The sequence below is a fragment of the Malaya genurostris genome, chromosome 2 (genome assembly GCF_030247185.1).
Source record: "Malaya genurostris strain Urasoe2022 chromosome 2, Malgen_1.1, whole genome shotgun sequence".
In the NCBI taxonomy this organism is placed as follows: Eukaryota; Metazoa; Arthropoda; class Insecta; order Diptera; family Culicidae; genus Malaya; species Malaya genurostris.
The window spans coordinates 75,299,392-75,312,497 of NC_080571.1; the positions used below are offsets into that span (position 1 = coordinate 75,299,392).

The window sequence follows — 13,106 nt, forward strand, 5'->3', positions numbered from 1 at the left end:
GTATGAATTTTTGGAATAACCGGACAAAATAATCAATTCGAAATCGTTCCTCTTCATTATGAGAAACGATATCATTTCCTGATACGTGAACGTGTTGTCATTTTTCCTTCCTGCAAAATGTTTTTGCTTTTTTGAAAAAGTTTGTACTAGCTTGGATGTCTGTTATCTGTGGTATAATTTCCATTGTTTATTTTATTCATGCGATTATCCAAAATTGTGGGGTTTGGCTGGTTTAGCGAATATGCACACTTCTGTTTTAAAGATCTTTAAAAAGTTGAAGTTTTTATATACGGATTTCCGAACTTGCGTGTTTTTCATGCGGATTTCAGATGCGTTATCTATTCATTCTTCTTAATTGGTACGTTCCTTCGAATAAAAAGCGTTTAGTGTAAATTAATCCTGAACTAAAGAAAAAAAAACTTTGTCTGGCACTCCTGCCAAAGGTGACAGCGATAAACTCACCACAACTCATTACGTCTTTTCCAGAAAACGTCAAAAACGACATCCATCATCAGTCAAAAAGGAGAAAATAGAAAGGAAAACTTCGTCGTCTTGACCACGGAGTGTGGAAGTCTAGCGTATTATTTTTTTTATATTTCGTATGTTCACATTTCATACTGTAAAAATAACGTAGTTATTGTTCGTACGATTTCATGTAGCTCGCGAAAAATTTGTTGAACATTAGTGTATAGTAACAGCGAATGTAACAGTCAAACGGAACAAAGAATTGTGCAAAAGGGCGATCCTGTGCAAAAGAAGGGAAAATACTTCTGATATTGCCGTCTGGTCAGCGGGAGTGAACGAGACAAAATCATCAATCGTCTCATTGACTGGATCGTAGGTGCTGGCTCTTGCTGCTAAAATAGTACCGACAGCTCAGGTGAAGAACCTGTCGTGAAGGAAATAATGGCGAAAACTTACGATTACTTGTTCAAACTATTGCTGATCGGCGATTCCGGTGTTGGCAAGACGTGTATCTTATTTCGCTTTTCCGAAGATGCATTTAACACCACCTTCATCAGTACGATCGGTGAGTCACTTACCAGTTTCAGTCTTGCATTGATAGTGTTATTAGTAATCAGAGTGGAAGTTACATTCGACATGATGTGTTTCGGGCGATGTGACAGATAGAAAGTTAACTGTTGGAATGTACTGCTCGTTTGTCACTGTGTTATTGTGGAAAGAGCCAGGATGATAAGCTTTAAAGGCATTTAGGATTGAAATTCATCTGTTGGATGTGCATGTTGTCACTCCTATAGAATTAACACATTCGAACTTGTTAATTCTTATTTATTAGTTCCAAGATGTTTTATTTTTAATGTTAGTTGTTCGTAAATCCTTTCGTATTCCAATTCGAAAGTTGGCATGACTTGCTTCAATGAGGTCTGTGAGCATTAATAATTTATTAACAGTACTGCAATATGATACGATCAATCTACAAGTTCAAAGGTTAGAAAATTCAATCTTCGGAAACAAGTGCAGAGACAATCTGCCGCCACTGCATGTATTGCGGCTTGTGATGGTTGTATTGTTTCTAAATTCAATTCACAACTTTTTAAATTCGTTTCTGTTATTATGTCATAAGTCTTTCTTGTACCATTTGGATATTGTTAATCTGTTGGTATAAAAGATGAGGTGTTTTATGCTTGTTGGAGAAAGCATGATTTATTCATCGACAACTTTTCTAGGTGAATTAACAAAAAAATTTTACATGAAAAACGAAAACGAAATTTAGTATGTCGCTTAAATAAGGCACTTTAGGAACTTAAACAGTCTAGTCGTGTGTGGAATGATAAACTCAATGCAGCTTTACGTATTTTCGGCTTAATTCCTACGAAATATGATTTGTGTCTATACTACAGGATTTTTCTATAAACCAGACTCTTACCAAAGAAATCGAAATAACACAAATTTTGTATTAAAGATATTGGAAAAGTAGTCATCTGTTTCGGAATCCGTATCGCTCGTGAGAAGCATCAAACTTGCAAAACAGCTTGGTTTTCCTGTACGCACTGTCCATAACGTTCCTAAATCGTTCGATACATGTTTGGCAACAGTCAGCAAGGCTGGGAGCAAAACAAAAACGGAACTTAGGAACCACCAGAATGACGCGGAAGAGCATTACAGAATTAAGAAAAAAAAAGTCGTTTCCCAAAAAATATTTGTTTTGGCTGGTAATATGTAGCTGTGGTCAAGCAAGCTAATGTATTACAGAGATTGAGCACCTCTCTTCAAATTTCTTGCAGTTTTGTTTGAATTTTTGTTCTAGTATATCCAGGGAGACCATCTCATGTACTTCACTAGTCCTTGTCCAAGGGGGTAGATTTAGAATCATCTTTAAGATCTTACTTTGAATGCGCTGAAGCCTAAGTTTGTGTGTTCGTGCACAGCCCCGCCAAACAGGGACTGCGTATTCAATTGCGGGGCAGATGATTTGTTTATATACAGCCATCTGGTTCTTCAGGCACAGTTTAGATGTTCTACAAATCAGCGGATACAGAAACCTAATGAGTATGCTGCATTTTGAAACGATTTTGTCAACATGTGACCTGAATATCAGATGTCTGTCAAAGGTGCGTCCTAGATAGATAACTTCCGGATCATTGGATGACCTCATCACCGAATCGTATTCGGCATTCGTCTGATGGAACAAGTTTTGGATATCTTGGGTGTGGAAACAAGATGACCTGAGTTTTTGTTGCATTGATCACAATTTTCCAGCTTGTAAAATATTCAGTTAGAGCGTCCAGACCTGTCTGTAGTTTATTTTTCAGAGCATTAATGACACGACCTTTGTAAAGAATGGCAGTATCATCAGCAAATTGTGACAGAACACCACCACCTGGAAGAGGTGGGATGTCTGATGTGAAAATGTTGTATAGAATGGGACCTAGGATACTTCCCTGGGGTACACCAGCAGGAATAGTAAATCTTTCTGAAAGTGCATTATTCAGAGAAATCTGGAATGCTCTATCTGCAATATAATTTTTGATTATTTTTCATTTTTCATGTTCATCTGCGAAAGCAAGAATTCGCCTTTGTATTGACTTCTCAAACAGATTGGATAGGGCAGAGAGTAAGCTGATGGGCCGATAGCTCTTGGAAAAGGAAGGATCTTTCCCCGGTTTCAAAACTGGGATAACTTTCACATTGAAGGGAAGTATCCAAGCTCCCAGCATCTGTTAAACATTTTAGCTAAGAAAACAAATGACCGAATACTCAAATGTTTCAGCTCAATGTTAAACGTGTTGTCGAAATCGGGGGCCTTCATATTTTCGGATTTTTTCACAATAGCCATCAGCTCATTCGCAGTGACTCAACTTTCCGCAGCTGTCTGATTGGTCAACCTCAGCTACGCTATCAGCAACGGCTCATTTATGTGGACTAGCAATGTTGAGTCCTAAATTATTAGCATTAGCATTAGCATTAGAGACCGCCCGTGTGTTGCTACTCCGTTATTGATCTGGACCAATTGAGATTGCAAAATGATTTTTTGAAGTAACATGTTTGGGAATAACACATTGTTTCACACTGTGCAAACTGTATTGAACCATGCATGCTGATCAATACCGACGCCGGCCACGTCCGAATGCAGATCTACTTGGGAGGGAAAGGATTGTTAGTTCGATGCATGTTGCTACTAAGAACCGAGGAATCCTCTGCATTCCCACATGCATCACAGGAGAGGATACTTTGTTAGTAAATGTTTTAATAATGTTATCATGTGTTTATTGCTCTGGGTAGCCGGCTACCAAGAATGTTTTAAAGTATTATCGTTTTATGTGTTACTTTGTGCTGGCAATATAATGCACGAAACAGTCAATCTCCGAAATTGACAAAACTCCGGACAGCCGGCTGTCGAGTATGCAGTCACTCGTTTATGCATCTACCTTTCGCGTTTTTCTTAGTCATGCAAAAAAAACACATTCGGATTGATAAAAAAAAGGTATCATCTCACTGCTATGTGGATTAAGCACGTTTTTATTAATGAGACTACGTGATACAAAATAAACGAGCGAATAGGATTTAGACAAAAAAGTTGATTCATTGCATTGAAATATTCTAAACAGTTATTATAAAATCATTTTAAATCACCAAAAAAAGGTCAACAGATTTCACACGCGTCTTGATTCTTTATTATTTCCGCTTTATTATTTTAATTATTTATTAAAATTATTAATTGGTTATATTAGTTGATCTGGGCAGCCGGCTACCGAGAAAAATATTAATTTACTGTTTGAAATATTAATATCAAGTGTTTTTTACTATGTATTCAATATACCGATACATGTCATCTCTGTTATTAACTTTGTAATATAAACGGATTTGCGCAATGGTTGATTTTTATCATTCATTTTATAATCCTGAAAGACAATCAATAACATGGAAGAAGAAATCATTCCTAATAAAACTTTTCTACGAAGCTAGACGGAAATTGATACGTTGAATAAAGAGATGATTTAGTAAAATAGAGTAATCAGAAGTAAAACATTGAAAATATCTGATAACTGAAAGGAAAAAGAAACTCCTGCAATTGTCGCCTTTTACGACATGGAAGCAGGAACCCAGTGGATCTATTCTTGGTTCATTTTTTCCGCCGGATTCCACACGGCATCTAGGCTGGTACAGTCCGGAGAGAGCTAATAGGTACTATCAATCTCCTAGTGGACCCCAGCCCCTCAATGTTGAGTCCTAAATTATGAGAACACACAAACTGCTGGCCTAGCGCATTTGCCTTCTCTACTGGTGTGATAAAGGTATTCCTTCAGCTGCATCCTGGGGTGACATCAGAGGAGGAATAGGCTTCGGTGTTTTCTTGAGCACCTTCGTTAAGGACCAGAACGGCTTTGAATGTGGAGAATTTCTCGAAGCTTTTGCTGGAAGTTCCTGATGTGAAGCTCATTTATCCTTTCCTGGATTATCCTAGTTAGGTGGTTATGAGAGGTCTTCTTATCTACGATGCCAGTTCGTTGATACTGCCTCCGGTAGATATTTCGAAGTCTGATGAGTTTCTTGGTGACACTGTCAATTTGAAGAGAGGAACTCGGCATATGTTGTACTGGAACCGTCCTATCACGAGCGACTGTGATTGAATGCTGGAAGGAAGATATGGCCGCATCGATTTTCATCGGGGAATCAAGTGGCAAATCGATATCAATAAGTTGGTCGACGATTTGTTGGAATTGGACCCAGTCGGTGCGATAATTGTTCCTCCGTGGTTGAATAGGTACTGTTTCTGGTGAAGATTTCAATATTACTGGAATGTGGTCGAAAGAGAGCTCGTTGAAGACAACCGGAGAGCTGTCTATGGCGATATTGCTGATGAATATATCAAAAATGAAACGAACTCCCGATCTGGAAATTCGCGATGGTTGATCCGGTGCGAGGATGCTGTACAGTCCAGCTTCGTACTCTTCGGCAAGTACGAATCCGCTTCGATTCTGTCTTTTGTTTCCCCACAGCTCATGCCGTGCGTTCAGGTCCCCAGCAATGATGAATTTGTTCTGTCGTCGAGTGAGCATAGCCAGATCTCGCTTCAATGATGCACACGTACCATCTCGAAGATTGGTTTGTTTGGGGCAGTACGCTGCAATGATGATGATGGGTCCCATCGTCGTTGTAATCTCAATTCCGATGGCTTCTATAAGTTGCAATTTAAAGAAGCCTGTGCCGAATGGATCGTTTAATGGCAATAGCAACTACCCCTCCTCTGGTAGTGGCCTGTCGAGCCTGTGAATTCTGTAATTGGAAATAAAAATAGAAATTTCAGGTTTAAGAAGAGTTTCAGTTAAAATGACAATATCGGCATTCTTCTCTTGAAGAAAGTCGGATAGTTCAGCAGTTTTGCTCCTGAGTGAGCAAGCATTCTAATTTACTACAACCAACTCATTATATTGCATATTCGATGATGAATTTGCCTAAGGCGTTGATTTGATCTAACCGCGTTTTGCAGTTTCGTAGTTTTGTTGTCATTGTTTCAAAAATGACGATCAGTTGCACAGCAGAGAATAAGTCACCAGAGTCATCCTTTGCTTGTGGTTGATTATTGCCACCCAGGAGGGTTTTTGGAAGAAGAATCTTTTTCTGATCCAGCGGCTGAATCTTTTGGATTGCTGCGAGGAAGTGGCGGAAATTTTGGAATATCCCTCTTCGGTGGGAGCCGTGGGAAATTAATTTCATCCTTCTGTGGAACATTCTTGCGCGTTGATTGTTTACGGGACGCCTGTTGTCGAATTTTTGTGCACGTTTGGGACACGATTTGCTAGTAGATGGATGGTCGCCATCACAGTTCACACATTTTACAGCGATGTCATGTAGTAGGCAATCGTTGGTGTTGTGCGATTCGACACATTTCCCGCACCGACTTTTCATGTGGCAATTCCTCGCTCCATGGCGTAGTTCAAACAGTTCGTGCACTGTGTGACATCCCGATGTACCGGTTTATACTTTTGCCATTCGATGATTATATGGAATAACGATTTTATCGTTTTCGTTTGACTCATGGTGATAGAGCCCTTCTCCAGATGAACCATATGATCTCGATACTTTTTGTCCGTGTTGTGTCGTTTCATTTTAAACACCATCACAGGCTTTAGTCCAGCCTCTGACAGGTAGAAAGGCGGCATTTTTTCCTTCTTTTGCAGTTCCTCTTCTACATCAACTGGCAGATCAGCGTATTGGTTGTTACTCAGCAAACGGTCGTTTACCTGTATATCACTTGGCTTCAGACGCTTAGCATCCTTTGGATCCTTCTCGGATCTATGGCGCGTTTTACCCATAGCTTGGGTAGGTAGAAGGCTGCGATTGAAAGATGGAACAAAATCGAAATTGGTCGTAGTAGGTTATTCGTCTATCCACATCTAGTGTGAGATGACGAAATTGTGGAGAATGCCTAAAGATGCTATTTTTACCATTCTTACGTAGCTATGACTCCCTCGTTATGCATCTTGCATTGAACTAACAGAAAATTTGTTATATTTCAAATGAAATCTTCCCAAATTTTTTCGCGAATAAGCACTAAACTGTCTTTTCCAGGTCATCCGGATTTCTCGAGAAATTATTTTCGAAAGTATATTCCCGCATAGATACAAATAAATAAACATAAAATACAACTGTCTAAGCATTTGAATCGTGATTCGATAATCGGAACGAGAAAGAAAACTTATAGAACTTGACTAAGATTAATTGAATAACATCTGAATCATACGGCTTACAAGTGAATTGGAATGAAATTGAAAAGATTCTTAGCAACTAGTACGTTACTCTTAGAAACTGTTGTTGCCTATAGCAATCAGAATAGTCGAACTATAACTCTAATAACATTTTGACAAGAGATGTGTAGTCCTACTTCAACCGTTCGAACAACCCATGGGGCTGTCCATTGTATTAGGTGCATAAATAAGCTCATTCCGTTGTTTCAAATTTGGAGCTGACAAAAATGATTACAAATATAATATGCAAAATGCTGTCCATCACTAGCCACTTTTTCCCGTTTTTTCTGTCCATTCGCAGGTACCCTTTTGTTAAAAACCCGTTCGGTTCGGCTGCAATTCAAAAAATCGATCCATTTTTTTATTTCCTCATAATTGCAGAAGTCCTGGTCAGCCAGGTTATCGGTTCATCGATCACTTTTCATCGTCAGTAACAATTCTATGACTAAAACCATTTCTTTTGTACCATTGAAGCCGTTGTACCGACGTGAAGAAAAGGAGTCCAACGCCAGTACTTTATAACTGGCTGGCTGATAAACTTCGAGTGATTTTGCAAGTTCTTCCTCTTGCGTTTGCGGTGAATCTTGTTCGAGCAATTCTTCATCCTCAAACATTGGTGGCGCTCCAGGTCGTTCTTCGACTTCCAAATCAAAATTGCCACTTCTAAACCGTGCAAACTACGCTCGACACGTTCGCTCAGCTAGTGCATGATCACCACGCTTCAACAAAAATACTGTTTTCTTCAATTTGAAATAACTCTCTGCAAAAACACTTTATTTGACACAAAACTCGAAATTTTCATAGTGAAGAAATTATTACTGTTTACGTTTCAGCTAACTGATGAAATACTAATTTCGAAACTGTAGCTTTCGATCGCATATTAGGAAAGGTAAATAACTGGAATGGAAATCCTGTTACGCCATCTGTAATAAAACGGCTCGATCTTATTTATACACCTATTACAATACTTGTTTGTAGGATTTGTCATTTTTTGACTATTATTTGAAAAAAAATCAGTATGATTTTTGGAAAAACCAAGTAAACGAAATTGCTTTTCGTAACCAAACTACATGTTCTGAAATTTATACACTGAGGTATTTTTACACGTTTTTTGTGTTTTTTACGCGGATTTCCAAAGTTAAATTTTGTATGCAAATTTTCCAAATGCAAAATGCGGTATTCTTGTTTTGTCTTAGAAATGACAGATCTTTCAAAATCTGGGGTGGCATTATGTATCTCGATTCGACTGAAATTTTATCGAATCGACCACGTTTCGTATTATGGTTCTCGATTCGAAGTCGATCATCGAGCTTCGTTCGACTTCACTCGAAGAAGTATTAGATTATCGAGAAGTTTTGGCATTAAGGAACCAAAACAATCGAGCTCGTAAACGACTGAACTCGATAAGAAATGGTCGAAAGCCTTATTACTATCGACTATGAGTTTTCGAATACGTTTCTTTTTTATTTAGGTATTATCGATAACATCTTAGATTTTCATAAACATATTAGTATTGATATTCTTTATTTTAATGCATTATTTTGTATATCGTTATATATATTTTGTGTGTTTGACATATTATGTACAAGTCGAACTGTTTAGAAAGCATATTAAATGAAAGCTGCGTGGTGTTTACTTAAAATAACAAAAGTAAGTCGAAACTAACCTATGCCCAGTAACTGTAGTTTGTAATAAAATTTCTGAATCCTGTGGAATGAAAACGTCGCTCAAACGGATTGTAGGAAAAAGCTTATTCGCTCTATAGCAATGAGCAAATAATGTTTTTACCCATATATCTAACTCAAGTGAATTGAAAAATTTGTCCAAACACCTTGAAAGTATTTAGAATATGCCAGAAGCATCACAATCTCGTGCTATTAGCGTGTATTTGACTCTTCAATAGTACCTAAATAGATTATGAAGACTACAAAGAATGGGTTGCTCCAGGTATATTAGCTAAAGCAATATCTCCTAATAAATATGATAAAATACTACAAAGAAAGCTGCAAAACCTAAAAGCCTTTGATTAAAACTACACATATGGATGACGTAAATTGTATTAGACTTGAAACAAATCATGAGAAATACAGAATTTTTTTTATTATAATTTCAAAAGTTCATCGATAAATTGTGTACAAGAACACGCTTGAAAAAATTCTTTACGTTTTCAAATGGAGTGGAAACGAATCTGCTTCTTGATTTAAATTTCAGAAATGCGTTCATGTTAATTTCGTGCAGCAACTTAAAACAGCAGTATTACAAACAGTTTGCTGCTTTTCAGTACTTGAACTGAATAAATGTAATCGAAAATACTCGAACAATAATTCAGTTTAATTTTTTTCATGATTGCAATGTATATGGGTTTGTTTACCTATGTATGTTATGACCAGAGATGCCAGATATTTTCATAGAAAATCTGTATTGATTCGTATAAAATATTTGTATTTATCTGTATTCGCTAATATGAAATTTCTACAATACAATTATGTTAAAAGGTGTTATTCCAATAGATTATGGTTATATAGTGGTAGATTAAATTTCATATCTTATATTATATTCATCGACGAAATTTTATAATTGTTTTCCTATCAACAACAATTGAATTATGGTGCCATATACTTGTCTAATTTGAAAATGTTCACTTCATAAGCTGAGATGGATTTCCAAAACCCAATATGCAACGTCGAGTCAGGTAATACAACTGTCAGTCTGGCAATAATGTTTCATGATGCCAAGACTTGTCTTACTTTTAAGTTCAATTTAGTTACAAATTTTAATATAAATGGATTTCAGTGTTCTTCATTAAATATCTTCACTAAAAATATATATTTTAAAAAGTGATTTGTACGTTGATTCCTAAACGTTTATCTCGTCATTGCAATCAAATACTAATAGATAGCTCAAATACTAATAGATAGTTTAATTTTTTCCTTAATACTTTTGGTGGAATCTGTATAAATCTGTATTAAATTTAAGAAATCTGTAAGAAATTTGTACTCTGTATTAAATCTGTATGCGCATGTAAAAATCTGTATAATACAGATAAATCTGTATAAATGGCATCTCTGGTTATGACAGTTCGAGCAGCGTCAGTCGAAATCTAGTACCACATTGTTAGGATCTCGATCACGAGGTCGAAAGCGATACGTAATGCCTCAGTTCAGTCGAATCGACTTCAAAAATAATCGTTTCGAGCAACTCGATTCGAGATGCATAATGTCAGCCCTGGTGTTACCGGAATTTTTTTTTAAGAATCTCAAACACTTACTGTTTTTTTTTGTGCGTTACGTATCCCCCGCGTAAAAAAGTCGAGAGAGTGTTCGAGTTGGCGCGAAATTCGTCTATTATAATTGTTGGATGTCGCAACGCATCGCAGGCATTTATTCAGCATATTTTTTTCGCTTTGCTCTTCATAGTCTTACTTGAAGGAATCCCTACACCCTTCGAAGCTATCAGGAACGCTGTAATCTTGTCGATCTCGATCTGTTACAAAATCTGAATAGAATTGTTACAAAAATTTATTTCCACTCGCACTGATTACGGCTCCAGTATTTGTTGTCTATTCTATCGATGTTCCCCAGTATTTCAATTTTTTATGTCTCGTAACGCGATACAAAGCTTGTTTTAAAACTCAAATTCTCGCATTCTATTATTCGAATGCTAAATTAAACTATAGGATTAGTTTAAATACTTAGTATTAAGCTTTCTACAACTCTATCTGTTGGATTATTGCAATCGTTGAGGAGGTTTTATGCCTGTTGGAGAGAGATATTGTGAATTCAGCTCCTGCAGGATTTCCCCCGCTTACTAATCAATAAATTGAAGTTTTTTTTCTACCCGTCAGTGAGGCAAACTTTAAAGAAAAATGGGCAAAGTTCTTGGGAACTTACAATCCAAACAGAACAGTGATGTAATTATCAGGAAAATTTTCTAATAATGTCAACAAAGCGTAACACGTTCACGATGCACAACCATGAAACGAAGTTAGAAATCTTCATTAGGCATGATTTTTTCTTGAACCACCCAACGATACATCTAGAATTCTATAAGTTATTGGCAGCATTTGTCTGGTGCTCTTTTTACGATTTTATGTTACAATTATATTTATATTAAATTTTTGATCATTTTTCTTTCTGCCTTCAGGAATCGATTTCAAAATTAGAACCATTGAGCTAGATGGCAAAAAAATTAAGTTACAAATTTGGTAAGTTACAATTGAAACTCAAACCAAGATCAAGATATCGAAAATTTCATTCTGTTCAATCTGATTAATTTTGAATCATGAGAGTTTCAAGAACCATAGTATCAAATATATGGCATTTTATAACCAATTCCTTTCATCAGGGATACGGCCGGCCAGGAACGCTTCCGCACGATCACGACCGCCTATTACCGAGGTGCGATGGGCATCATGCTTGTGTACGACATCACACAGGAGAAATCGTTTGAGAATATCAAGAACTGGATAAGAAACATCGAAGAGAATGCCTCGGCCGACGTAGAAAAGATGCTGCTGGGAAACAAGTGCGAGTTAAACGAGAAACGACAGGTTTGATGCAGTTCTCGAGTGGGTTTCAAAGGCTGGCAATGAGCGTTCTTTCGTTTGCAGGTAACCCGAGACCGGGGAGAGCAGTTAGCGGTAGAATATGGTATCAAATTCATGGAAACCTCGGCGAAGGCTAGTGTCAACGTGGACGAAGCTTTCTTCACACTTGCCAGGGATATTAAGTGTAAAATGGAGAAGCGAATGGTAGTTGTATAATTGTATAATAGCTGAAATAATAAATAAACTTTTTGTTCACTTGTAGGAGGCAAACAATCCACCTAAGGGAGGTCATCAACTAAAAGCATCTGAGCAACCCCGGAAGGCTCCGAGTTGGTTATCGAAGTGCAATCTGTTTTGACCTTGTAGTAGTCCTATTACCTATTGTAACTTTTTTATATAACATACTAAATAATTACGATAACTATAATAATAACATACTTGTGTAGGACACGACTAGACAGAAGGAAAGCAGAAGAAAAAAAAAATCTTGAAACATTGTGACCAGCAACAGATAGAAGAAAAAAAACAACAGAACACAAAATGCAGTGCATTGCATGACGCAGAAACAAGCTACACTACTCAAAAATATCGTTTTTTTTTGTTTTGTTTTCGTTAATGCGTGCTCGAGTGTGCAAGAGGGCTTAGAACCAAAACTGGACCCCCGAACACAGTACGGAAGCGAGGTAAGGTTTTTAATTTATTTACAATTACATTTAATGTATGGGCGCAACATTGGCGTGCGAAGGTCGTTAAATATACTTATGATGTAAAAAAAAACTGATACGAGTGATAAGACGAATAGTTATGGAACACAACACCCACTGAGGTCTAAAATGACAGTAAAACAGAAAACACTAAAACAATAGTAAATAAGCCAATTTAGTCTCAGCAACAATAATGCATAACGTAAACAACTCACGCCCATAATGTCACGGTCGTTCATCAAAAGGCTGGAATGCATGTTTTGCTTAATAAAGTGTAAAGTTGGCATTCTCATCACAATCGATGATATTTAATTGATTCCATATTGTAGTTTGTGAAATGTTCTTTTCCAGGTTTTGCTTCCTACCTTCCGTTGTGGTCCTTTATCTTTGCTTTCATCGAAATAGTGGCAGAGCTTTGCTGAAAAAGCATTCTGATTAGAGGGGTTCGATCGGCCGAAATTGCTGTGAACAGGCCTTACCTGAAGCATACGGACATTGCCACCATGGTTAAAATCAACGGTTTAAGTTTCCAATTACTTGCCCATCCACCTTGTTCACCTGATTTGGGTTCCTCGAACTATTATCTGTTCACAAACCTCAAATCATCTTTGAGAAATCTTTCGTTTTGGAAGTTTTGACCACTAC

General features: G+C 37.2%; 1 protein-coding gene across 2 annotated transcripts; it reads left to right on the forward strand.

Moving 5' to 3' along the window:
• Nucleotides 1-505: 505 nt before the first annotated feature.
• LOC131429868 (ras-related protein Rab-8A) lies at nucleotides 506-12,759 on the forward strand. Of its 2 annotated transcripts, XM_058594298.1 has the most exons (6): nucleotides 506-1,030; nucleotides 11,355-11,415; nucleotides 11,556-11,760; nucleotides 11,821-11,961; nucleotides 12,020-12,140; nucleotides 12,204-12,759. In XM_058594298.1, exons 1-5 carry the CDS (start codon nucleotides 907-909, stop codon nucleotides 12,113-12,115), a joined length of 627 nt encoding a protein of 208 aa, XP_058450281.1. In that variant the 5' UTR covers nucleotides 506-906; the 3' UTR covers nucleotides 12,116-12,140; nucleotides 12,204-12,759. The 2 variants fall into 2 exon arrangements, with proteins under 2 accessions (XP_058450281.1, XP_058450280.1); XM_058594297.1 differs by having other exon boundaries at nucleotides 12,020-12,759.
• Nucleotides 12,760-13,106: the final 347 nt, after the last annotated feature.

What these genes read in the sequence shown, in the direction of transcription:
- LOC131429868 (XM_058594297.1), top strand. Translation starts at nt 907, where the DNA reads ATGGCGAAAACTTACGATTACTTGTTCAAACTATTGCTGATCGGCGAT. An exon ending in CACCTTCATCAGTACGATCG is followed by an intron (nt 1,031 to 11,354) that starts GTGAGTCACTTA and finishes TTCTGCCTTCAG; the next exon opens with GAATCGATTTCAAAATTAGA. An exon ending in GTAAAATGGAGAAGCGAATG is followed by an intron (nt 11,962 to 12,019) that starts GTAGTTGTATAA and finishes GTTCACTTGTAG; the next exon opens with GAGGCAAACAATCCACCTAA.